The sequence below is a fragment of the Salvelinus namaycush genome, chromosome 16 (genome assembly GCF_016432855.1).
Source record: "Salvelinus namaycush isolate Seneca chromosome 16, SaNama_1.0, whole genome shotgun sequence".
Taxonomy (NCBI): domain Eukaryota; kingdom Metazoa; phylum Chordata; class Actinopteri; order Salmoniformes; family Salmonidae; genus Salvelinus; species Salvelinus namaycush.
This window is the reverse complement of record NC_052322.1, coordinates 6,167,897-6,195,159: the sequence shown is the minus strand read 5'-3', so window position 1 is coordinate 6,195,159 and position 27,263 is coordinate 6,167,897. Positions and strand designations below refer to the sequence as shown.

General features: G+C 45.3%; 1 protein-coding gene across 1 annotated transcript in view; it reads left to right on the top strand.

Annotated features, from left to right (window-relative positions):
• LOC120060591 (espin-like) overlaps positions 1 to 27,263 on the top strand; it is an 83,534-nt gene that overhangs the window by 39,375 nt on the left and 16,896 nt on the right. The window contains 4 exon segments of the mRNA XM_039009966.1: positions 4,182 to 4,409; positions 8,633 to 8,846; positions 17,365 to 17,510; positions 23,564 to 23,917. Of these exon segments, the coding sequence (XP_038865894.1) occupies positions 4,182 to 4,409; positions 8,633 to 8,846; positions 17,365 to 17,510; positions 23,564 to 23,917 (942 nt within the window).

Sequence of the window (27,263 nt, the reverse complement as noted above, 5' to 3'; positions counted from 1 at the left end):
GGCCATAGAGAGGCTTTTATTCTCTATTTTGGTTAGGCCAGGGTGTGACTAGGGTGGGCATTCTAGTTTCTTTATTTCTATGTTTGGCTGGGTGTGGTTCTCAATCAGAGGCAGCTGTCTATCGTTGTCTCTGATTGAGAACCATACTTAGGTAGCCCTTTTTCCCACCTGTGTTTGTGGGAAGATGACTTTTGATTAGGGCACATAGCCTTTAGCTTCACGGTTTGTTTTTGTAGTGTTTGTTGTTTTGTTCGGCGTCTTTTTTCCAAATAAAGAGAAAATGTACGCTGACCACACTGCACCTTGGTCCTCTTCTTTTAGCGGTCGTGACAGAACTTCCCACCACCAACAACGGACCAAGCAGCGTGTTAAGGAGGAGCAGCGTGTCCAGGATTCCTGGACATGGGAGGAGATCCTGGACGGTAAGGGACCCTGGAGGCAGGCTGGGGAGTATTGCAGTCCACGGGAGGAACTGGAGGCAGCAAGAGCAGAGCAGCAGCGTTACGAAGGGACTCGGCTAGCAAGGAAGCCCGAGAGGCAGCTCCCCCAAAAAATTGGGGTGGGCACACGGGGAGTGTGGCTGAGTCAGGTTGGAGACCTGAGCCAACTCCCCGTGCTTCGTACTGGTCAGGCACCGTGTTATGCGGTGGAGCAAACGGTGTCTCCAGTGCGCGTGCACAGCCCGGTGCGCTACCTTCCAGCTCCCCGAATCAGCCGGGCTAGAGTGGGCATCCAGCCAGGTCGGAGGATGCCGGCTCAGCGCATCTGGTCGCCAGTACGTCTCTACGGCCCGGGATATCCTTGGCCGGCTCTGCGCCCTGTGCCTGCGCCCCGCATCTGCAGGGCGAAAATAACCATCCAGCCAGGACGATTTGTGCAGGCTCTACGCTCAAGACCTCCAGTGCGCCTCCATGGCCCAGTGTATCCGGTGCCTCTGCCTAGGACAGGGCCTCCTGTATGTCTCTCCAGCCTGGAGTCCTGTGCCTGCGCCTAGAACTAATCCTCCCGTATGTCTCCCCAGCCTGGTGAGCCCTGTGGCAGCTCAACGTACCAGACTGCCCATACGTCTCCTCCCTCCAGTGATGATCCATGGCACGAAGCCTCCAGTGATGATCCATGGCACGAAGCCTCCAGTTATGGTCCATGGCACGAAGCCTCCAGTGATGGTCCATGGCACGAAGCCTCCAGTGATGGTCCATGGAACGAAGCCTCCAGTGAGGAGTCATGGAACGAAGGCCTCCAGTCCGGAGCCTCCAGCGACGTTCTCCAGTCCGGAGCCTCCAGCGACGTTCTCCAGTCCGGAGCCTCCAGCGACGTTCTCCAGTCCGGAGCCTCCAGCGACGGCCTCCAGTCCGGAGCCCCCAGCGACGAGGGTGCCCAGTCCGGGGTCGGTGGCGAGGGTCCCCGCACCAGAGGCGCCACCAAAGTGGGGGGAGCCAGAGGCGGAGGGGGGGGGTCTAAGTCCCGCACCAGAGCCGCCGCTGTAAAGGAAGCCCACCCGGACCCTCCCCTTTAGAGTCAGGTTTTGCGGCCAGAGTCCACACCTTTGGGGGGGGGGGGGGGGGGTACTGTCACGCCCTGGCCATAGAGAGGCTTTTATTCTCTATTTTGGTTACGCCAGGGTGTGACTAGGGTGGGCATTCTAGTTTCTTTATTTCTATGTTTTCTATTTCTTTGTGTTTGGCCGGGTGTGGTTCTCAATCAGAGGAATATTTTTATTCTGTACAGTCTTCCTTCTTTTCACTGTCATTTAGGTTAGTATTGTGGAGTAACTACAATGTTGTTGACCCATCTTCAGTTCTCATATTACAACCATTAAACTCTTTAAAATCACCATTGGCGTCATGGTGAAATCCCTGAGCAGTTTCCTTTCTCTCCGGCAACTGAGTTAGGAAGGACGCCTGTATCTTTGTAGTGACTGTGTGTATTGATAAACTATCCAAAGCCTAATTAATAACTTCACCATGCTCAAAGGGATATTCAGTGTCTTCTTTTAAAATGTTTACACTTCTACCAATCGGTGCCCTTTTTTGCGAGGAAAAAAACCTCCCTGGTCTTTGCGGTTGAATCTGTGCTTGAATTTCACTACTCGATTGAGGGACCTTATAGATAATTGTATGTGTGGGGTACAGAGATGGCGTAGTTGTCACGGCCGTTAAAAAAAGAGGACCAAGGTGCAGCGTGGTAAGCGTACATTTTCTCTTTATTTAGAAAAAAGACGCCGAACAAAACAACAAACACTACAAAAACAAACCGTGAAGATAAAGGCTATGTGCCCTAATCAAAAGTCCTCTTCCCACAAAGACAGGTGGAAAAAAGGGCTACCTAAGTATGGTTCTCAATCAGAGACAACGATAGACAGCTGCCTCTGAGAACCACACCCGGCTTTGCCAACTAGTGACCACTCTGCAGAGCTGCCCCAGAACAAGATGCATGACGAAAAATGCATTACCCACCGTGTGTGTGCACGGGCACACACACACACTTCACAAAGTGCTGCTTGGGGACAGCAGACGTGAGCCAACAATGCAAATACACCCATGAAGCCACAAAGGACAAGAGAAAAGAAGAAACAATAGGACAATACAAAGGGGAAGAGAGAGGTCACTGACGTTGGGGATATCGGTCAATTATTTCTGCCTGTCTTATTTCTGCCTGTCTTGGATTTTAGAATTTATTCATCTGTTGAATGTCTCTCTAGCTTTTGCCATGGTTCCTTTTGAAAATTAAATGAATGCAATGAAAATTGAAATGGCGAGGGCATTTCTGATGCTTTTGTTTTGGTGAGATTTGACAGGAAAAGTGGGTGTCTGAATTGAGGAAGTTGACCCCATGGCTTCTACAGTGATATACTCAACAGCCATTTTTTTTAAAATATGTATTTGTTTATTTATTTCACCTTTTATTTGACCAGGTAGGCCAGTTGAGAACAAGTTCTCATTTACAACTGCGACCTGGCCAAGATAAAGCAAAGCAGTGAGACAAAAACACAGAGTTACACATAAACAAACGTACAGTCAATAACACAATAGAAAAATCTATGTACAGTTTGTGCAAATGTAGAAGAGTAGGGAGGTAAGGCAATAAATAGGCCATAGAGGCGAAATAATTACAATTTAGCATTAACACTGGAGTAATAGATGTGCAGATGATGATGTGCATATCACTTAGTAATATAGCATAATCCTGTATCTGGTTGGTAATACTCTGTACACTTGTTAAAAAATATATAATTGTCTATAGTGATAAGTACAGAGCCCATAAGAAGAAATTGTTTTTACCTCAAACTGCTGCTTGGGTGCCGTGTGTAGTTTTGTACAGTGCAAAAAAAAAGTATGTTTTTCGAGCATAACTTCAGCAATCACCCTTAGGCTGTTCACCCACACTGAATAAGCCTGGCCAAAAGTGGCAATACTTAACTGAGTTGTGAGGAGATGGAAAGAAAATTCAGACGCATCCAAGCTTTTGCTCGAGTCAAACTTGCAATGTAAATAGTTTTAATGCAATACTTTGCATTAGGTAAATACTCTACCCCAAAAAAGACATAGGTGGAAAAGCACTACATTTTTACTTCCCGAACTGATTGAATGGAAAGGAATTGTCCCCAACCCTGGACTACCATAATATCATGAAAAGGCCTAGCTATCTTTGAAACATGGGTCCTTTCGGATAAACTGTTGTCAGGTGTCTGAGCTTTCTTCTCAACAGAGCTAGGAATGGGAAAGTGAGCAGCCCGGAGATGCAGTAGAGGGCCATGTTACTGACCTCTGACCCCTCCTGTGAGGTCACGGGGGGGGGTTCTCTTACCTCGAACAGGAACTGTGTAAATGTGAAATCTTATTTTCTTTGATCCCAAAGGCTTTTGTGCAATATTAATGGTGATGCTTTAACCCAGAGGCAAAGAAGAAAATACTTTTTGTTCCTGGTGCTGTTAAAGCTGCTTTTGCTCTAAATCCTCCAGAGGTGACACAATATCTTACATTTTTTACCCTCAAATGTCGACAAAACACAATGTCATTTTTGTGTAGATAGGTTTCGTGTTGGGCGATGAAGACTTATTTTGTGAATGTTCTGTGGTCTACGCTTTGCAACTGTTTGCCTAAACATGTATCATATAGAACAAAAGACGATCTGATCACTTAAAAATATCGAACTCCTACTTTTGATCTAACGTAGCCAAGAAAACAACACGCAAACCCTAACATATTTATTTACTCACTGCTCATTGGTCCCTTGTTTCTACCCAGCAACTGACTCCAGAAGAGAGCCACGATAGGCTGCGCCGGGTGGACTCCAACAGAAAGTCTCGAAACTTCAACAAGCAGCCCAGCACGGGGGACTACTACAAAACCCTGGGTAGCGACGCGGTCGACGACCGTGGGGTCCGAACCATGGTGCCTAACAAGGAGGTAAACAGGACCAGACAATCAGGCTTCTCCAACTTCAGTCCTGCAAACTGGATGTGCAGGCTTTTGTTCCAGGCCAGCACTACACACCTGATTCAACTAATCGTGGTCCATACCTAAGACCGTGATTAGTTGATCAACAGGTGTGATAGTACTGGGCTGGAACACAAGCCTCTCCAGAACCGTAGTGTATTCACTGTAGAAGAGGGAGGCATTTGTTTTTGGGGGGGGTTCATGGGCTATTCCTCTCTTTTAACTTTTTAAATATATTGTCTGGATGTTCTGTGACATACACAAAACCAGTTCTGTAATAGTCAAGTCAGCGGCACAGCATCATGATGGCTACCGTACCATGCCCCCCTACAGTCAACTGGCTGGAACCAACAGGACTGGCTCCCCAGAAGTCTGTCCCTCCCAGGCCTTAATCATCACCTCAACCAAGGGCTTGCTGGTCCACCTCTCTGGCGAGGCAGGGTCTCCCTTGTAGAAATCATTAAGATCACATCTCTGTTGTATAAAGACAGATGAACACAAACAGAAAATAAACTACTGTCCTTAAGGGCTGCAGTATTGCTATGCTTTGAATTAGGTATGCACCGATACAACATTTTTGGCCGATACCGATATCCAATATTTTCCTTGCCAAAAAAACCCTGATACCGATATTTAAAATTTTTGCGGCCTTTTAAGCATTCTAGTACAGTTCTTAAAAAATATGTGTTTTACCCCTTTTTCGCCCCAATTTCGTGGTATCCAATTGGTAGTTAGTCTTGTCTCCTCGCTGCAACTCCCGTACGGACTCAGGAGTGGTGACGGTTGAGAGCCGTTCATCCTCCGAAACACAACCCAACCAAGCCGCACTGCCTCTTGACACAATGCCTACTTAACCAATGCGTCGGAGGAAACACCATACACCTGGCGACGGTGTCAACGTGCACTGTGCCCGGCCCACCACAGGAGTCGCTAGTGCGCAATGGGACAAGGATGTCCCTGCCGGCCAAACCCTTCCCTAACCCGGACGACGCTGGGCCAATTGTGCGCCGCCCCATGGGTCTCCCGGTCCCGGCCGGCTGCAACAGAGCCTGGACTCGAACCCAGAATCTCCAGTGGCACAGCTAGCACTGCGATGCACTGCGCCACTCAGGAGGCCACAGTTAAATAGTTAACACACACATACACACACATGGACACAGCAGTCTAAGGCACTGCATCTCTGGCACTGCAAGAGGCATCACTACAGTCCCTGGTTCGAATCCAGGCTGTATCACATCCGGCCGTGATTGGGAGTCCCATAGGGCGGCGCACAATTGGCCCAGCGTCGTACGGGTTTGGCCAGGGTAGGCCGTCATTGTAAATAAGAATTTGTTCATAACTGACTTGCCTAGTTAAATAAAGGTTACACACACCACACTGACCAAAAAGTTATTTTGTTGGCCTTTACGTATGTGCCCATTACCACTAAAACATAATCAAAACCTATTTCTTTCACTTACTTGCTGTGCTGTTTCATTGTTCAGTCGTTTCATTCTCAACCAGGATTTCATCATACATGTCAAGTAGTGAAGTTTCAGCTCTGTCTGTCCGTGGCCTCTCTTCCTCGGTGCGCACTGTCACCGTGTCCGTTTCCATCTTGTCCAGCTGTCTATGTAACACTTAACGTAAACCCTGTTTCTTTTCTGCATCGAATTAGCGGTCCTTGTACCAAGCATCGAGCATGGCTGCGACAGTAAAGAGGCTCAGAGAGAATACCACCGAATCACTTGTTCACAGCCTCATGTACTTTTGTAGGTTTTACCCCCACGGCCTGTCGGCAGTTTTGTTGGGCAGGCGTTTCAATGCCATGACAGAGGGTATCACGTCTGCTGCAGATGCAGTTGATGAGCTTATTTCTCCAGTCAGATGTTCGAATGGCGCTAGAAGTGTGTTCATGTTCCAAACATGTTCTCAAATGCCATTGAAATGGCAGCAGTAGTATGAGAACCAGCACATTCTTCAGCATGCAATACGATCTTCCTCAGTACGAAATCCTTATCACTGTGCTGTCAGACTCAGCATGCTGATGGGGCTGACATCGCTGGTCCAAATGTCATCGTTACGCTCATAGCAAGTAGCATCATTGAATCCCATTATCGTGGCGTTAATGGATTTCGCCTTTGAGTTTTCTCGCTGAAATGTTCTTACTCTTTCAAATGACTGCTGGACTTGAACTTGTTTAGTTGTTGGAAGTGTGCGCTTAGTATTTTTCTGCTTTTGTTCTGTGTAGCGCTGTATTTTTCGTGGCTTCATTACGTCATCTACTTACATTATATATGTATGCACGTCAGCTTTGACATCGGTTTTGCACATCGGCGTTAAACTAGACATCGGGCCGATGTTGGGATTCTTTGCTAATATCGGCCGATTCCGATATGCTCACCGATATATCGTGCATCCCTAGATTGAATTGTTCCCTGGCATTTAATGGATGCCTTCATGTCATTGATAGGCCAGGGGTATAATTTAATCTCTGATTTGAAAAGGCAAGGAGGAAAACTAGTGTACACTTTGGTCATCAAGGAGTTGTGCACCTGGGGCTATGTGTGACTACGTAGGGCGAGACAGAGTTAGGTGTATTTTGTCTGTGGCCATTGTGTTGCGTTAGCCTTGGGCCACCACCATAGAAATATAATTGTTATAGAAAGTAATGTTATTTCTAATGGTCACCACAGACAGCAGTGTTTGCCTGTGTCTCACTCTGTGTACCCCTGTTTACCATCCGTTGCCAACTCACTAACTGCTGCACTCTCATTTCCATCACCGCCCGAGTCTACGTCCTGTTGTGCAAAGTCACCTGCAGAACACAGACCCCAAAAAACGGAGTACAGTTCCATATCTTACAAAGTGGAGCTAACCAGGACTGACTGTGCTGACTGCACTGCCAGGGAAATTTAAATGCTTTAAATGCAGACTTGAATTTGTATAAACCAGTGCTTTATCTTTTTAAAGGTAATGTCTTGTTTCAGGTCTAATCTGTTGGCTTTATGGTTTTGTTGTACTCACTAAACCTAAAGAATATTGTCTCAAATAAAATAAGCTAAATGTAAATTTTTGGGGTCAACACAGAAGAAACAGTTGAGCAGACAAATATTTCCACAGACACGGATCAATCAGGTCTTGCACGCATAGTCAACAGGCTCCCCAGGGAGCGGACAAAAATCTCATGGGTATCAGTTTGGTGTAATCTACATTGAGCCAATTAGGACCTCCGTGGGGCGTCCTAACCCTTACACGTCCCCGAGGACCGGACAGATGGCGCCCCACATCGCTCCCGGCTAATCATTATCGCCAGCTGGGGCCCGGCACGTGCTGGAGAGGGACCCCCGTGAGACCCCCCCCCTGGATGACCCCATCCCCTCATTATAGGGGAAGAGGGGCATAATGACAGGCACGCGTGTAAAAAGAGGAGGAGGAAGGGGGTTAAATGTCACGGTCCATTAACTCTGTAACAGCTGTGTTAGTGTCACTGTCAGGCTGTAGTGGGGGGTGGTGCGGAGGGGTGGGGGGGCTATTACTCTGTTACTCACAGCAACAGATGCCCCCCCACGCCCCAGAGGGACACTAGATTAACTCCATTATTATTCCCACTGGGCGTAATGTCTTTATGTGTAGATTTAAGACAGCAAATGTTTAATTGAGCCGTCATTTCAGAGTCAACTACAGTACCGTACATCTGTCACAGTATTACTCCCCCTCTCTCCTCCCACTACAATAATGTTATTGGCCCAGCACAGCACAGCTACTGTAGACTGTCTTGGCAGGTATTCCTGCGAAGACAGGAGTGATATGGTTCATTGGCTCCTACCATTATTACAACTTCCTCTCAGCTGTCAAGGAATGAGATCACAATAAGATCCGGATGGGTGATGTTTTGACTGTACAAAAATGGGGAGATGTTACCAAAAAAAAGTAGATTCACAATTTTATCTGCATTTCTTCTTTTCACAATGTCCATGGCAAGGGACTGATTTGGGTTTAAAGATAACTGTACCGTGTATGCAATTCAATGAAAACATTTGCTTTCGATCAAGTGTTGTACATAGTATTTGAAATCTCTGCATTTTAGCTCTGTCAAAATGGGGCCCTTTATATTTAAGATGGACAGGCAACCCTTATCATTTTCCTCATGTTATATGTTTTGGCTGGTGGGATATGAACTAACCATTTTCTATTCTTTATGATCCAATCAGGGTTCTCTGTTATTGGAGGAGTCAGCCGACAGCCCCGCCCCCAGCCCACAGAACGGCACCACCGAAGAGTTGCCCCTCCCTCCTCCCCTGCCCCCACTCCCCATCAGCAATCCAACCCCGGCACCCCCTCCTCCCCCGCCATTGCCCTCAGAAATGCCCACCTCCCAGTACAGCCCTTCCTCAAGCACCAACCAGCGATGCCCCTCTTCAGGAAGTGAGTCATCACTCATGCTATCTTTCGCTTTCTCTTTTTCTTAATTTTTCTTTCCTCGCTTTCACTTTCTCTCTATTTTCACTACCCTTTCCTTTCTTTCTGGCATTGTGCTTCTCTCCTCTTGTAACTGCAGTCCATTCTGAACATGGTTTCTTTCATGTTACATTTGCTAGTTTCACAGATGGCAAAACCAGTGTGAAGTGTCAATAGACTCCTTCTCCACTCCCCCTGATGGTGCACTAATTCCTGGAAAGCTGAGTTGCGGCAGGCGCAAAACTGGAACAGTGTTATCTCATTCTGTAGCCCGAGAGATGAGCCTGGCTTTACCGTCCCAGATAACTGATTACAAATGTATGCCCTCGTTCAGGGCTATCGTTACCAACCGGTTTAGTGTTCAGCAATTTCCTTAATTCCCCCCCTCTCTCTTGACTGACTGGCACTACCTGACATGGTTGCTCTTTGCCCTGTCTGCTCCTCTGTTCTAGTTACAAAAATGTTCTATGGTTGGGGGAAATTTGATTTTAGCAATATGTTCAATTGTTCCATTCCAGAGCATTGGGGCGCTGCGTCAGCACTATGATGTCAGCCGCTCTATAGTCAAAACCATAGAGATAAAACTTTCTCATATTTGATTTGTCCTGTTGAATTTGACACTCATCTGTCTTCTATTACGGCCATCTACTAACAAGCTCTCTTCTTCCTCCTTCAATTGTGTCAATGGTCCTATCCCTCTCTCCTCTCCTCTCCTCTCCTCCGGAACACCTGCTATCTGTCTGCATGTGTCTACCCCTTCTCGCTCTCCTCCTCTTCTCTCTCTCCACTGCTGCCTATCTGAAGGTGGGGAGTTTCTGTGCCCCTCTCCTCAGCCTGAAGGCGGCCCACGTAGGGTGATAAAGAGTAAGTACTAGTAGCTTCAATTCAACTTTATTTATCCCCTCGTGGGCAATTAAGGTGCGTCTCAAATCAACATCCTTGTCGTCCCTCTGGGCAGAAGACCTCTCTTTTAACCCATACAAACCATTTCCTTTTATTTTCTTCCTCTCCTTTCTTTCACATCCACCTGCCACGGTGCTTGTCTCACCGTCTGCCTGCTGGAGACACACAGTCGATTAGGCAGAAAACTACAAAACAAATAAGTGGTCAGAGGCTGTATCCTGGTTGGTTGATGCGTGTAATAAATGGACAATACATGGGTTATAAAGGGGTAATAAGAGTGAATTAAAGCTGTAATTATAGATGGGTGTGGACAAAGAGACCAGAGAGCTTATTCAAATTAGGTGTGTGCAAAGTGTAGAGCGTCACAGAAAGACATACAATATAGAGCAGACATGATTCTGGTCAATAACATGGCAGAGAAGCATTGAACATACCCTTTCTGCACAACACATTTCTATCAGAATCTTCCGAAGTAGACCCAATAAGCCCAGCAACACACGTTTCCTCCTGACGAGAGGGAGTTAAAGGGGAATTTCACCCTGGGGAATCTGGACTTGTTTTCATCATGTCTGAGGCATTTCTAGGACCGTGAGATGTTTCACACATAATTGCCCAGGAGGAAGGCAGGTCAGGGCTTCCCCCGCAGAATGGTGCACCCTATGACGGCTTGCGGTGTATTGATGTAGTCCAGCTCTGTGGCATTTGGCGAAGGCTGTTAAACTGTTTGTGGGTTCAGATATGGTTGTCCTTGTTCGATAGAGAGATGTCTTTCAGCGATGTTCCTATCAGCAGTTTCATTGTTAAATATACGAGCAGACATATTTTTTTCAGTCTCTGAAAGACTACAACTTGTGTTGGACGGTGCTTCGTGCTCTGGCCCCTGTCCCTCTCCCAAGATGGACTTTTTCGAAGAAGAGTGTCATAGTGTGTTACTGATGGTAGGCTTTGTTACTTTGGTCCCAGCTCTCTGCAGGTCATTCACTAGGTCCCCCCGTGTGGTTCTGGGATTTTTGCTCACCGTTCTTGTGATCATTTTGACCCCACGGGGTGAGATCTTGCGTGGAGCCCCAGAGCGAGGGAGATTATCAGTGGTCTTGTATGTCTTCCATTTCCTAATAATTGCTCCCACAGTTGATTTCTTCAAACCAAGCTGCTTACCTATTGCAGATTCAGTCTTCCCAGCCTGGTGCAGGTCTACAATTTTGTTTCTGGTGTCCTTTGACAGCTCTTTGGTCTTGGCCATAGTGGAGTTTGGAGTGTGACTGTTTGAGGTTGTGGACAGGTGTCTTTTATACTGATAACAAGTTCAAACAGGTGCCATTAATACAGGTAACGAGTGGAGGACAGAGGAGCCTCTTAAAGAAGAAGTTACAGGTCTGTGAGAGCCAGAAATCTTGTTTGTTGGTGACCAAATACTTATTTTCCACCATAATTTGCAAATAAATTCATAACAAATCCTACAATGTGATTTTCTGGAATTTTTTTTCTCATTTTGTCTGACATAGTTGAAGTGTACCTATGATGAAAATTACAGGCCTCATCTTTTTAAGTGGGAGAACTTGCGCAACTGGTGGCTGACTAAATACTTTTTTGCCCCACTGTAGTAATGACTATATGCTGTGGCAGAGCCAGGGTGAAATTCCCCTTTTAATGTGGGGGGGGGGGGGTGTCAAAGAGACTAAAGACTGTTAAATCACCAACCCCAGATGCAGTCTCCAGCAATAACCCTTAGAAATTAACGCTGAACCTGGTGCCATTGGTCCCCATTGCCGTCCCACTGTGGTGCCCATTGCGGTCCCATTGTGATCATATTGCTGTTACATTGTGGTCCCATTCCCGTTCCATTGTGGATGGCTATTTACTGAGTAGTGCACCTGTCAGTAGTTATTTCACCTACTTATTTCCTTTCTGGCAAACGTCCTATGTCCACACCCTCAGCCTAAACACAACCATGCACATAGTGTTCACACACACACACACCAATCCACACCCGTCGTTCTTGCCTGTAGAGAAAATACCACACCATGCAAACCTAAGCCTGTCTGCATTTGTGAACTGCTAAAGTTTAGCTTGTGCTCCTCAATGAAGATTTACTAGGACCAATTAGACGAAAGTAGGCCCAGAGTAATACCATCAGTTGTCAGGGGGTTTCTATTTTATGGATATTTTGTATATGGTCTTTGTGAGGATTTGTATCTAAATATATGTATGAAACATAGTTAATCAGTCCAATTTAAAGAAATTCGGTGAATGTGACGTGTAACTTTTAGTTTCTGGATGGATGATGGTCCGGGATGGTGTCTTAAGAGCTGAAAGGTGCCTGCTTCTTGATCTCGCCTTATCAATGGTCAGGCTGGCTCTGTGCGCGTGCGCCGGGGTAGGCGGGTGGTCAGGTTGCTCATTAGCTTGACTGACTGAGATCGCTCTCTCCCTCCCACTAATCCACCCTCAGAGCCTCTTTGAGCATGGGGTGGTGCTGGACGAGGCAGGGTAAGGCAAACTGGAGAAGGGGAAGGGGGGGTGAGGCTGGATCTTAAATCCAGGCCCAGTTTGGCAAGCCGTTCGCTGTCGGCGCCAATTACCACTGATTCCTGTATATTTCTCCCCAACTGTGATGGGTCTTTTATAGATGGCTGCTCTCTTTTCTCTGAGGATAGAGAGGGAGAGAGCGCAGGAGGGAGCGAGGGGGAGGAGAGGGAGTAAGAAGGGGTGGGTGATTGCATGAAGCTTAGCCCCGGTTGCTCAGTCAGCCTGTTGCCGTTTCCTCCTGTTTCTGTTGCCTCGCAGCAAGTCGGGTTTTTGTCTCAGTCGGGCAGGAATGAAGGAATGATCTAAAGTGAACTGGGTCGTCAAATTCAAGGGAGTTCCACACACAAATTCAGGTATCTATCCTACTGTTTTATTTATTTGTGTCAAGTTTTATGCTTCGTCTGTCATTGGGGATTTTAAAGAGTTTACCTTTTGGTGTCTTAGGTATGATGCATGAATCGTATGATGAGTCTATTTGCTAGTGTTCATTTTATCATATAGTTAAGTGTTTTACCTGCTGATTGAGCTGTCAGTCTGAGGCATTTAGCAGGTGATTTTGTCGTGAGGGTTCAGGCAGCCCTGTTGAATGAACCGTTTAATTGTTAATGTTATTTGAATACGTTTGTGGTATCTAATCAAATTGAGTTGTTTGCGCTTCATTTCTTTACATTTTTATAAATCACTTTAGCTGTTCAATATGGCAGGCATTGCATAAGTATGTTTCTCAGGTAACATAATTGTTTAATAACAGTTATTGCGGTAATAGACATTGTCACCATTGTCACTTGATGCATTATGACAGTTCAGACAAATCACCTGTTGGCATCGCAGGTTGTGTAGTCTATTCATTACTTTACCAGATGGAAACTCCCTGTTGTTTCTCTACTGTCCTTTACACCGTTACAATTTCCAAACAAAGTGCCTTTGTTCCCGGATTTAACAATAAAGACGCAATTATTAGCAGACCCTATTTTAGGGCCCAATTCTGTTGTAAGGGGATTAGGGCTCGTGGCAGCCTTTTGTTTTAACTAAGATTCCAGTTTTAAGTCTGAAACTTAGTTTTACACAATGAGCTGTGCCGGAGCATCCCTAACCTGTGCATTTTGATTGTTCCGAATCGGTCATGTGAAATCATTTGCTGCCCCTTTCTCTCAATAGCAGCAAATTGGCAGTGTGTCAATCTATCTCTCCATTGGTTCTAGAGTGGTGCAAAGTCCTGTTTTTTTCCCTTGATGCTGCACTCACAGATTATTTGCTGAAATATATAATTCGGTGCACATGACCCCTCTGCCCAAAATTGTTTCGTTTTCGTTTCCAAACCATATGATGAATGGCGATTAGTTAAATGGAAAGTGGAGGCCCCATTATAGTCCTTTCACGAGTCATTTTACCACAAGTGCAGCCAGGCAGTTACTCTAAAAAGAAGACAATAAAAACGGAAGTTTTGTAATTGTAATTTTTACAAATTAATATAAAATGAAAAGCTGAAATGTCTTTAGTCAATAAGTATTCAACCGCTTTGTTATGAAGTAATACTACAAAAGACTTGGCAAAGCAATTCACTTTTTTGTCCTGAATAGAAAGTGTTATGTTTGGGGCAAATACAACACATTACTGAGTACCACTCTCTATATTTTCAAGCATAGTGGTGGCTGCATCATGTTGTTGGTATGATTGTATCGTTAAGAAACGGCATGGAGCGAAGCACAGGCAAAATCATAGAGGAAAACCTGGTTCAATCTACTTTCCACCAGACACTGGGAGATGACTTCACATTACAGCAGGGCAATAACGTAAAACACAAAGCCAAATCTACACTGGAGTTGCTTACCAAGAAGACAGTTAATGATCCTGAGTGGCCGAGTTACACCTTTGACTTTAATCTGCTTGGAAATCTATGGCAAGACCTAAAAATGGCTGTCTAGAAATGATCTACAACCAATTTGACAAAGTTTGAAACATTTTGAAAATAATAAATGAGAAAAATGTTGCCCCACCCTGGTGTGGAAAACTCTTAGCCTTACTCAGAAAGACTCAGCTGTAATCATTGCCAAAGGGTATTCTAACATGTATTGACTCAGGGGGTTGAATACTTACCTAATCAAGATGTATTATGGGTTTTATTTGTCATTATGTTAATTCTTACATTTGGAAAATATTCTTACACTTTGACAGAGTATTTTGAGTAGGTTGTTGACAAAATATGATGAATCCCCCTTTGTAACACAATTAAATGTGACTCACGACCTGGATTCGGTCTTATGTAGCAAAATGTGAAATTGTGTTTTTTTACATTGGATAAAAGTAGAGACTCAGAGCTACAAAATGGTATATCATGCACTGCATTTGAGGAACAATGAGAAAGTAATTCTGCATTGAAAGGTGATCAACTTGTAAACTCACTTTTGAGAAAATCGCCTTTGAATGTTTGGGCATCTAGTGAAGAGCTCTTTGTCTATTCAGCATCATTCACACCCTCTTAGGCTTTAGCCCCACCCATCTCGTTTCGCTCTCGGAGCGTTCAGAGCGCACACTTGACACTGGCCGATTTGTTTACCTCTGGATAACATGAAAACAGCCTAACCAGCACTGCTGGCAACAATTTCATTATGCTTTTTTGCAGACGTTTACTGACACCGGCCATATTCAACGGGTGTTGTACACATATCACGTAACGTTAGCTAACGAGCCAGCCTGCTAACGTTAGCTAGTTAAACAACAATGAACAAAGTGCCTACACTGCCTAACATTAGACTCTCTAGCTACAAAAGCAAACAGCTCTGGGAAACGAATAATAACGTCCGCTAGGGAGCCAGCTAATGTTAGCTAGCTAACAATACACTTTAGCTTAAGACATAGCTAGCTAGCTAACAGTATACTTTAGCTTAAGACATATAACTAGCTAGCTAGGTAAACAATGAACCTAGCTAGGCAAACACCGCTTAAGATCACACACGTCATGTAACGTTAGCTAGCGAGCCATCCAGCTAACGTTAGCTAGTTAAACAACAATTAACAAAGTGGCAACAATGCCACAGTGCTGGGAGCAAACCAACCAGGTCCAATGTTAGCTAGCTAACATTAGGCTCTAACTAGAAAAGCAAATGGCTCTGGGAAACCAATAATAACGTCAGCTAGGGAGCCAGCCAGCTAATGTTAGCTAACAGTACACTAGCTTGAAATGAAACCATTTTGTCAAATTTAGAAACGTGTAATATCTGAATGTAGCTAGACTATCTTACCTGTTTACATCAACATGCATCATGGACGCGTCTCCCTGTCAGGAATCCCATTCCACAGTTGCCCTTAGTTTGAAAATGTAATCTGGAGACAGGTGTTTTCTCCATCTCTTTAACTATCATATTCTAATTCCACTGATTTCAAAAAACTTGATCCTCCAGAAAGTGGAGATCAACACTTATGCAGCTCCACTACACAATACATTTATGTTAAAGCTGCGTCCGATAGCATTATCAAAACAGACTGACAAGCTCAAATAGACAGAAGCCTTCAATATGGCAGACCAATCCGAACTTCTCTCTTGGCATGTCCAGCCCACTCATTATCTCAGCCAATCATGGCTAGTGGGAAGATTCGCCCCTTTTTCTGTGGCTTAACCAACAAGGCTCGTAAATGTAACAATTGTATTCGTATTTACAGATGGCATACAAGTTTGTTATTAAGGCACATGAATGTTCACATGTTCGAGAAGGCATTTCTGCCAAAAAACGCATTTTGTAAAAAAAAAAAATTACGTTCAAACGTCTCTTTTGTGAAGTCGTGACTTGCGACATATGCCTAGTTTCCTGAATCGGGTCACAAATGTGGAAAAAGTCAAGGGGTGTGAATACTTTCTGAAGGCACTGTTGGTGTTCCAGGGATGATGGTGTTGTGAGCCATGTAATCCATCTGGCCCCGCCTTGTGAATGTTAACCTGTTTTAAAGGTTTTACTCAAATCGGCCATTTAAGAGCGAGATTACAGATGTCCAGAACAGCTGGTGCTCTCATGCATGGTTCAGTGTTGTTTGTCTTGAAGGAGGCATAGAAGGCATGTAGGCTTTTGGGTTTCCCTTTGTAACCTGTGATAGTTTGCAAGCCCTGCCACATCCTACGAGCGTCAGAGCCTGCGTAGTAGGAGTCGATCTTAGATGTTTGATGACTTGTCGTAGGTTGTTTCCTTATAAGACTCCCAATTGGTGTTCTGCTCCTTGAAAGATGCTACCTTAGCCTTTAGATCAGTAAAGATGCTGCCTGTAATCCACAGCTTCTGGTTGGGATATGTACGTACTATCACTGTGGGGATGACTTTGTTGATGCACTTATTAATGAAGCCAGTGCTCAAACCGAGGTTAGTGATTGCTGTTCTGATGTCGAGAAGCTGTTTACCGTCATAGGAAATGATGGCGGAGACATTATATACAAAAATAGTTAAGATCGGGATTTTAAAAAATCACACAAAATAGCAGAATTGGTCAGGAATAAAACTACCGCTATCCACTGCAGCACCGACCTTAACTCTCTAAGAGACGTCTCCCACACTACCCCCTCTGAGTGTTAGTGTAAAGGGAAAGGCTCTCCCACACCACATGTCCCTGCAAGAACAACCTTAATTACCTTAATATACCAGTACCACTCTGTTAGCCAGATTAAAAATGAAAGGCTTTTAAAATATCCACACATTTGTGAATCATTACATTAATCAAGTGTGTAACGCTATGTACAATATGGTTTCAATGAGAAGCTCCTGTATAGTTTGAATTACTTCCATCTTAGGTTATGTTTGTATTCTTTCAATGTATCACAATTATTCTTGCCGAACGTCTGTATCTTGTGGTTGGTAATGTTTTGTCTTGGATAAATATCAAAAAAAAAATCCTTGAGCTTACAATTACCATCCAACCATTTCTCTTTTTGAGGTTTCCAATTAGAATATTAGATTTTTTTGTCTATTGCATAAATGTGCTTTTGTGGCTGCTTTATGATAAATCTAATGAATGAATTTCTCGCTCACTCTCTCTCTCACTTTTCCCTCCGTTCTTTTGTCCTCCCCAGGCAACAAATCCTTCAACATGATGTCCCACACCGGAGACAACACGGAGTTGCTGGCTGAAATAAAAGCGGGGAAGAACCTGAAGCCCACCCTACACAGTAAAGGCTACACAACAGTCTTCTCCAACAGCGGCCTGCCGGGCAATAATGTATGTGGCTTCTACACTGTCATAACGTGACTATTATTAAATGTAAAGACTGTTATATTATCAATTCTCTGTAATTATTCCGTGATTTGTTTAATCACAGCATAGTAATTAACTAGGAAGTCGGGGCACCACGGGAAAATGTTTAAAGAGCCTCTATTTCAAAAATGTAACTCTTCAGATATTTTCATATCTTTATTGATTAGTCACTTATTAATGTATTACCTCACCAGACATATTCTGAATGTCGCAAACCCTTGGGTATCTGCACAAACCCTAGCATAAATCATGAATCAGCGATATACAAATTGGCTTAATTATTTATTTACCAACTAAATAAACACACACACAATAGGTCATACGTTGTTTACTATCATGATACAAAGAAAAGTCCCTAGTAGATGAAACCGATATGACAGCTTGGTAGACAAAGGAAAGGGGTGGGGACAGCTCAAGAGCGGGAAACTCAGTGGACCCACGTACATAGAGTTGATAACTACACTCATGGAAATGCTAATACTTTAAACATGCACAGCCACTCATTCGAAAATAAATGGCAATTTACATATTTACGAGTGTATACCTTTGTTGTCCCTCTCTTTAATCGCCGGTGTCACGTTCCTGACCTGTTTTCTCTTGTTTTGTATGTGTTTATTGGTCAGGGCGTGAGTTTTGGGTGGGCAGTCTATGTTTTCTTTTTCTATGTTGGGTTTTTGTGTTCGGCCTGGTATGATTCTCAATCAGAGACAGGTGTGTATCGTTTGTCTCTGATTGAGAGTCATACTAAGGCAGCCAGGGTTTCACTGGTGTTTTGTGGGTGTTTGTTCCTGTGTCAGCGTTTGGGCCACACAGGACTGTGTCAGGTTAGTCACGTTTGTTGTTTTGTTAATTTGTAGTGTTTGTTGGTTTGCCATTAAATCATGAATACTTATCCCTCCGCATCTTGGTCCGATCCATGCTCCTCCTCGTCTGAGGAGGAGAACGACATTGACAGCCGTTACAGAAACACCCACCAAACCAGGACCAAGCGGATTGGAGAAGGACGGCAAGAACAAAAGCAATGGAGAGAAGAGGAATGGACATGGGAGCAAATATTCAACGGAGAAGGACCCTGGGCTAAGGTGGGAGAGAATCGCCGCTCTCGGGAGGAGAAGGAGGCAGCCACAGCCCAGGAGCGCTGGTATGAGGAGGCAGCACGTAAGAGAGGCTGGAAGCCCGAGAGGCTCACCCAAAAATTTCTTGGGGGGGGGGGGGGCTAAAGGGGAGTGTGGCGAAGCCGGGTTGGTTACCTGAGCCAACTCACCGGGCTTACCGTGGAGTGAGAGGGCGTCGTACTGGTCAGACACCGTGTTATGCGGTAAAGCGCACGGTGTCCCCAGTACGCGTGCTTAGCCCAGTGCGGGCTATTCCACCTTGCCGCACTGGGAGGGCTAGGTTGGGCATCGAGCCGGATGTCATGAAGCCGGCCCAACGTATCTGGCCTCCAGTACGTCTCCTCGGGCCGGCGTACATGGCACCAGCCTTACAGGTGGTGTCCCCGGTTCGCCTGCATAGCCCAGTGCGGGCTATTCCACCTCGCCGCACTGGCAGGGCTACGGGGACCATTCAACCTGGTAGGGTTGGGCAGGCTCGGTGCTCAAGAGCACGTGTCCTCCTTCACGGTCCGGTATACCTGGTGCCACCTCCAAGTACCAGTCCACCGGTGGCAGCCCCCCGCACCAGGCTGTCTCTCCGGGTTCTCTCTCCAGCTGCTCCCACCTGTCCAGCGCTGTCAGAGCTTTCCTCCTCTCCAGCGCAGCCAGTGCCTATACCACGCGCCAGGCTGTCTCTCCGTCTCCTCCCTACAGGTCTGCCAGTCTGCCCAGAACTGCCCGTCTGGACTGAGCCTGCAGAGCCGTCGTCCAGCCAGGACCAGCCAGAGCCGTCCAGCCAGGACCAGCCAGAGCCGTCCAGCCAGGACCAGCCAGAGCCGTCCAGCCAGGACCAGCCAGAGCCGTCCAGCCAGGACCAGCCAGAGCCGTCCAGCCAGGACCAGCCAGAGCCGTCCAGCCAGGAGCTGCCAGCCAGTCAGGAGCTGCCGGAGCCAGCCAGCCAGGATCCGCCAGAGCCAGCCGCCAGCCAGGATCCGCCAGAGCCAGCCGCCAGCCAGGATCCGCCAGAGCCAGCCGCCAGCCAGGATCCGCCAGAGCCAGCCGCCAGCCAGGATCCGCCAGAGCCAGCCGCCAGCCAGGATCCGCCAGAGCCAGCCGCCAGCCAGGATCCGCCAGAGCCAGCCGCCAGCCAGGATCCGCCAGAGCCGTCCAGCCAGGACCTGCCAGAGTCCCTCAGCCAGGACCTGCCAGAGTCCCTCAGCCAGGACCTGCCAGAGTCCCTCAGCCAGGACCTGCCAGAGTCCCTCAGCCAGGACCTGCCAGAGTCCCTCAGCCAGGACCTGCCAGAGTCCCTCAGCCAGGACCTGCCAGAGTCCCTCAGCCCGGAGCTGCCGTCCCTCAGCCCGGAGCTGCTGCCCCGTATCCCGGAGCTGCTGCCCCTTATCCCGGTGCTGCCCCTTATCCCGATGCTGCCCCTTCATTTAGGTGGGTTTAGTTGGAGGGTGGTCATTGGGAGGGGGATACGGAAGCGGGGAGTGACTATGGTGGGGTGGGGACCTCGCCCAGAGCCTGAGCCACCACCGTGGTCAGATGCCCACCCAGACCCTCCCCTAGACTTTGTGCTGGTGCGCCCGGAGTTCGCACCTTAAGGGGGGGGTTATGTCACGTTCCTGACCTGTTTTCTCTTGTTTTGTATGTGTTTATTGGTCAGGGCGTGAGTTTTGGGTGGGCAGTCTATGTTTTCTATTTCTATGTTGGGTTTTTGTGTTCGGCCTGGTATGATTCTCAATCAGAGACAGGTGTGTATCGTTTGTCTCTGATTGAGAGTCATACTAAGGCAGCCAGGGTTTCACTGGTGTTTTGTGGGTGTTTGTTCCTGTGTCAGCGTTTGGGCCACACAGGACTGTGTCAGGTTAGTCACGTTTGTTGTTTTGTTAATTTGTAGTGTTTGTTGGTTTGCCATTAAATCATGAATACTTATCCCTCCGCATCTTGGTCCGATCCATGCTCCTCCTCGTCTGAGGAGGAGAACGACATTGACAGCCGTTACAGCCGGTCCGTCTGCTGGATAGTCAGTAGATGGACAAACCAGAGACTTTCTATCAGAGATCAGTCTTTCGTAGTTGTAGCTTGTTATAATGGATACGTCAGGCGTACAATTCGGTCGTTCGATCGGTTGCGTTTACCAGACTAATGTACTTAAACAGCTGCAGACTGAATAATTGGTCTTTAGTTTGTAGATTTCAGCATGGGGATGATCCCCACGTTCTCTCGTCTTGTCCTTAGGTAGAGTTGTAGTGTAAACCATTTTGCAACATCCGGCTCATGCCTTAGTCTGCTTGGTCAATAGAGTGGTAGCCATTTCAACGTGGGGACCCCGTCCCTGCGTTCTCTTGACTAAATGTACATTTTTGTCACAAGTCCTTTTATTAACTCTGTGGAAAGGGGCGTTCCATGACGTTTGGGTGTAATGTCTGTGCTCACAGGGGCGTGGCCACTGACTGATCATACGTTACTATGAAAAACTATTCTCATTTAGAAGACTAAGATCACATTATCTTTCCAAAAGTATTCTTATACTTAATCATGTATTTCATACAACATTGATACAAACTCCATTTACAAACAAAGATACAGTAATGTGTGTCTCCTGTCTTTCATGAGGTCACCAAATGAAACAAGTTCAACATGGTCATTCTTTGCTTCCCCACTGACCGGTTCCACATTCTCAAAAATATACGTTTTGATGGGAACAGCTTCTCTGTTCCACTGTGAAATCCTCTCTCCCCATACTGCATGTCCAAAGGGGGAGAGGGTCTCTTCAAGGAATTTACGACCTGTCGTTAAGTCATAAAACTGTGGAGAGAGAGAGGGAGGGGGGCACCTATGATCCTGCCCCAAGGGCAGTCATGACAACACCAACACTAGATAGATAAATAGATATGGTCAATGTAGCAGACACTTTTATCCACACACCACAGCGACTTACAGAATATGCAAATCATATTGTATGGGTCAAATCCTAACTCCAATTTAAGTAACATTTTCACTTAGTCACGCTTTAGTGTCAATAGGAGACAAAGTGAAAATTTGACTTAGGGCATCAGAAGGATGCAGAAGGAAGTGAACTTACCCGTGAAACCTCATTGAAGTGACTAGACACACTCTGCAACATGAGACCAGCTTTCATCCCACATGATCAACATACACTGTATGTCAGGGATCATTAACTAGATTGAGCCGCGGACTGATTTTTCTTCTTGAGCGGATAATTATGTAATTATGTTCTCAATCTGGGAACACAATTACAAATAATTTGTAGACTGCAAATTCACCACAAGAAACCCAAACAGATATAATGTTGGAATATAGAAAATGTAAAAATAAAACCATGCTTACATTTTGTATATGATCACGTGTCTCTTTATTATGTGGAAGAATACTTGGGAACAGATTTTCTTCAATTAAAATCACTTGGAGCTGATTTCCTGGTGTTTTTACAGTATTTTATGCCCAACAAAGAAAAACATTTTAAAAGTACAAAAGTTTTGCACAGCCGTTTGCACTTATCACAATATGACCATTTAACAGTTGGTCAAATGGTGACTCACTGATGGCTGAACAAACATGTCACTCAATGGTGGTTTTTAATGCTTTTGACTGTTTACTCTTTCACCGTGGAGAAGAAGTGGGGTGTGCTAACTTGGTGACTCAACCCATTGTTCTCCCCCTCAGAGCTGGCATGGCCTTCACCGCCACGCTTGGTTGCATTACACTGAATTAGGCCAAAGCGTCCACTCAGTGAATGCAATGAGTGAGGAATTCGATATGAGTGGTGCTCTGTGTGGGTGTTATCTGCCGTGTGACACCCCGAAGCAACTCGTTCAGTTCTCCTTTTATTCTATAGGCAGTCAGTCTTGTTTCAAATACATACGTACATAACCAAAAGTATATGGACACCTGCTCGTAAAACATCTCATTCGACAATCATGGGCATTAATAAGGAGTTGGTCCATCCTTTGCTGCTATAACAGCCTCCACTCTGGGAAGGCTTTCCACCAGTTGAAAATTGCTGCAGGGACTTGCTTCCATTCAGCCACGAGCATTAGTGAGGTCGGGCACTGATGTTGGACAATTAGACCTGGCTCGCACTCGAACCATGAAAAACAGCCCCAGATCATTATTCCTCCTCCACCAAACTTTACAGTTGACACTTTATATTTGGGACAGGTAGCGTTCTCCTGGCAGCCAGATAGTGAAGCATGATTCAGGCGTTTCCACTGCTCCACAGCCCAATGGCGGCGAGCTTTACACCACTCCAGCCGACACTTGGCATTGCGCATGGTGATCTTAGGTTTGTGTGCGGCTGCTCGGCCATGGAAACCCATTTCATAAAGCTTGCGACGAACAGTTATTGTGCTGAAGTTGCCTCCACAGGCAGTTTGGAACTCGGTAGTGAGTGTTGCAACCGAGGAAAGGCGAGTTTTACGCGCTACGTGCTTCAGCACTCGGCGGTCCCGTTCTGTGAGATTGTGTGGCCTACCACTTCACAGCTGAGCCGTTGTTGCGCTTAGAGGTTTCCACTTCATAATTACAGCACTTACCGTTGATTTGACAAACTGACTTGTTGGATGGCCTCCTATGACAGTGCCATGTTGAAAGCCACTGAGCTCTTCAGTAAGGCCATTCTACTGCCAATGTTTCTCTGGCGATTGTATGGCTGTGTGCTCGATTTTATATATCTGTCAGCAACGGGTGTGGCTGAAATAGCTGAATCCAACATACTTTTGTATATATAGTGTATCTTGGATTCTGTCATTCCTCAATGTTGCACATCCTATGTAGTTCATGTATATCGCAACTGAGCGATCTATTATGATTTAGTTAAAGCCAAAGACATTCCTGTTTGACCTTAATGAACAATGAAGCTTTTGAACTTTATTCCCCTCTTTCTGCCACCCCCAGGGAGAGAGCCCCATGTCACCGCCCCAGACCCACACGGTCAGCCCGTCCTCAGCCAAGCCCACGTCTCCGCCCTCCGCCGCCAGCGCCACCTCCCCACCCACCGCCCCCAGCCCTGTGGGCACCAGCACGCCCCGGATCCTCTCCACCTCCAAGAGCAGCGAGCAGCACCTCAATGGGAACGGCAGCGGGGCAGCAAGCCTGATGGGACAGACACGGAAGGGTAGCCTGGCGGACGTGGAGGCCCTAGTGCCCACACACGACGAGCAGGGCCGAGCCATCCCTGAATGGAAAAGGAAGGTGATGGTGCGCAAGCTCCAGGTGAAGATGCAGGAGGAGGATGAACACAAGCGCAAGGTAGGCGTGAATGGAGGAGGTGTGAGAGAAAGGAGTGTGATGACAAACATTTACAATTTCAGCTCTTTTTTTTGTGCTGCTGTCACAGAACGGGCACTGAGGGGAAAACAAGGTCGGAGTGGTTAAAAGGGTTGGGCTGAAATGTGGGTTGGTGTGTGGTTTTGGGGGGTTTGTTTAAACGGGTTTAATAAGCTAAAATATGGAATTGTTTTAAGATTTTTAATTTAAGTATCCTAAAAGGGATCCCCTCCAAACATATTGAAATATTATTTGATAAAAATAGAATAACACATTCAAAATTGACAAAAAAAGACAGTCAAAAAATGTATCATAAGGAATAAGGTTTTGAAGTTTCTGTCCTGTATCTAGGAGAAATAAGAAAGCTCAGGGAATATTTTAGTTTTTTGGGACACATTATTAACCTCTTATTTTTGTTGGCACAAAACTACCTCGATACTTCCATTCGTTTGTATGGGTTACCTTCAGACGAGTCCCGTGACACTTATGGGGGTCGCAGAGCAACACAAAAAAAAGTTTCCCCTTTCCATTGAGTGGTCATAATAGTATGTAAACTATTCTGAAGTTAGATGTTTTTGTGAGAGGACTGAATTTTGGGATGTCTCATGGTCTGGCAAACACCGCTGTAGCTTGGCCACCTTCCACCGCAGATGATGAAAGGCCGACATAAGCAGATGCAGTGGATTGAAACGCAACCTTGATACCTGATGGATTTTTTTATCATGTTACTTTAGATTGACTCTTAAGGATTGTAAATGCCTGGGTTTGAGTAAGAACATTGCCGTTGTAGTGCTTCTCATGTTTTATTGGTGTTGTAATATCTGACTGTTGATTTGATCTGTTTCTGGCTCTCATAAGAAGTCGGCCTACAGGTTGGAGTCAGATGATTGATTTGTTGGTTGTGAGGACACTTACGCGAGCAGTCTTTCACTTTTAAGCTTTTATATCCATGTTTTGTGATTTAGAATTAATGATGTCTTTTTTTTAATGATCATTAGGTTGGCATGTAAAGTTGAACTCTCTGATCTGCCTGGCTGCTAGCTACTAGTATCTGTGCCCTTATTATCTGATACTGTTACCTGTAGGAGCTTGAACATAAAGGATTCTGTACATTGGCAGCAGTTCTGTCATAATACAAGTAACACACGTGCGTCTTGAACAATAAACATGATTGACAGGCTAGAACCCTGTAGCCTATGTATTCCCCAGGGAGAATGCCCCTTAAGCAGTTTGAGAGCTTCTTTGCTATTGCCCTTTAAGTGCTCTTGTTAAGGTAGTCCTATCAGACATGTGCAATGTGTTTGTGTATTTATATAATCTATATTTTATGTAAACGTATCAGTGTCAGATTGCTTTGTTCTGACTGGAATGTTAAATAGGATTTCAGACACTTAACGGTCAGTACTTGTTCCATCCAAGATGGTAGACATTGGCTACTGTACTAATATAGTGACAGATGCCTTAATTGCTTTTCAAGTCCATGAAGGACCCATACATGTTATGTTGATGTAACAATTTCCTAATTTATCAATGGGTACATTCTAAAAGTGTTTCCCAACTCAAGTCCTCGATTATCCCCAACAGCACACATTTTTGTTATAGCCCGGGACAATCAGATTTACTTGTCCATGCTTGTCCCGGGCTACAACAACAATGTGTAATATACAGATATTTCCTGTTTTTATATACTGAGTTCATGAGTCACAACCAGGGGTTGGAACCAAAAATTATTTTCAAAATCGTTTAGTTCTACAACAGAACCGTTATTTATTTTTTTGTTCCGACCAGCAAAATACAGTCCTGAACCGAATGAATGCTAGGGGAGAGAAAGCTAATCTGGGTTGTAGCTTTGAGGTCTCGGGTAACATGTGGTTTTAGTAAGGAAAGGAGCATCCAGCGTGTGATTTGGATGTGCGGATGTCAATGCACTTTTTTGATTTGCATATCAGTGGTCAAGACAATCTGATGTCATGATAGAAGAGGGAATGATCTAAATGTGCTTGCAGCAATGATTCCCTGAATTCTGAAGAAAAACAAATACGTTTCCGCAGTTGCTACATCAATTTGTTGGACTGTTAAATAACTGTTATTGCCGTTGATTCTTGAATAATATAGCTTATACATTTGAGCTTAAACGGTCGTACCCCATCAGAACCCAACATTTCAGCTTGTTTTTACTCCAATGTTTGTAAACAAAGTCAATTCAAACAAACACTATACTGTGGCTTCAAAAGATGATGGTCAGTCCTTGCATCCATAGCTTTGTCTATGAATTTGAGTGGTGATATTTCTCCATCCCTCAGGTGTTTACCAAAGCAAGTGGCAGGTTGACCGCTTTGTTTAAGTTTCTTATGTGTTATTGGTTTGATAAAGTAGGTCTTTGAAATCCAAAAGACCGACCCTGATGTTGGAGAATGTAGTGTAGGAGGTGGTTTGTCATCAAAGAACTTATAGAACATATTGTACTTAGGCAATGCAAGCTATGTAACATAATTTGATCAAACCGGAGTATTGCTGAAAATGTTTAAACTTTGAAAATGTCAAATACTGTAGAGAACAGTTGGGCGCTGACTAGGGCCGGGAACATACCAGCATCGCAATATTTTTTCCATGGCAAAAATGAAAACGTTAAGCAGACCAAAAGTCTTCGGTCCTTTAAAAACCTGCTCTATATTGTGTGATACATCTTGGAAAATAAACCAATGTGACTCTGGATGACAACACAATGATGTGTGTTTCCAACATTAGGGCTGTTTTCCTAAAGTTAAAATCTGCTTTGTGTTTTGTTTCCTTGCAACGATACCAACGAGTATCGCAATACTGATATCATTCTGGCCCTACGCCTGACCCCCCCCCCCCCCAAGAAACTGCACCCTTGGCATGCTGGAGTAACATTCTAATGACATTTATACTCGCGTATTTTTAGGGTGTGTGCTGTTTCCGCTTCGTCTGAGTTAAACTTCTCCATGAGATACACTGTGCTGTCATTAGTCAGAGATACTTCTACATGAGATACACTGTGCTGTCATTAGTCAGAGATTACTTCTACATGAGATACACTGTGCTGTCATTAGTCAGAGATACTTCTACATGAGATACACTGTGCTGTCATTAGTCAGAGATACATACAGTACTTGACGTCATCATATAGGTTTGACAAATATTCCCCCGATACTCACAATGGACTATCAAACCAATTACTCCTTACATATACAATTCTTGACTATGAAGATGGCTTTATTATCAAGAATGATGATCACTTTGCCGTCTACAAAATGTTAACCAGAACAGAGCCATATATTCCTCGTCCTCAGTCTCACATGGTGCT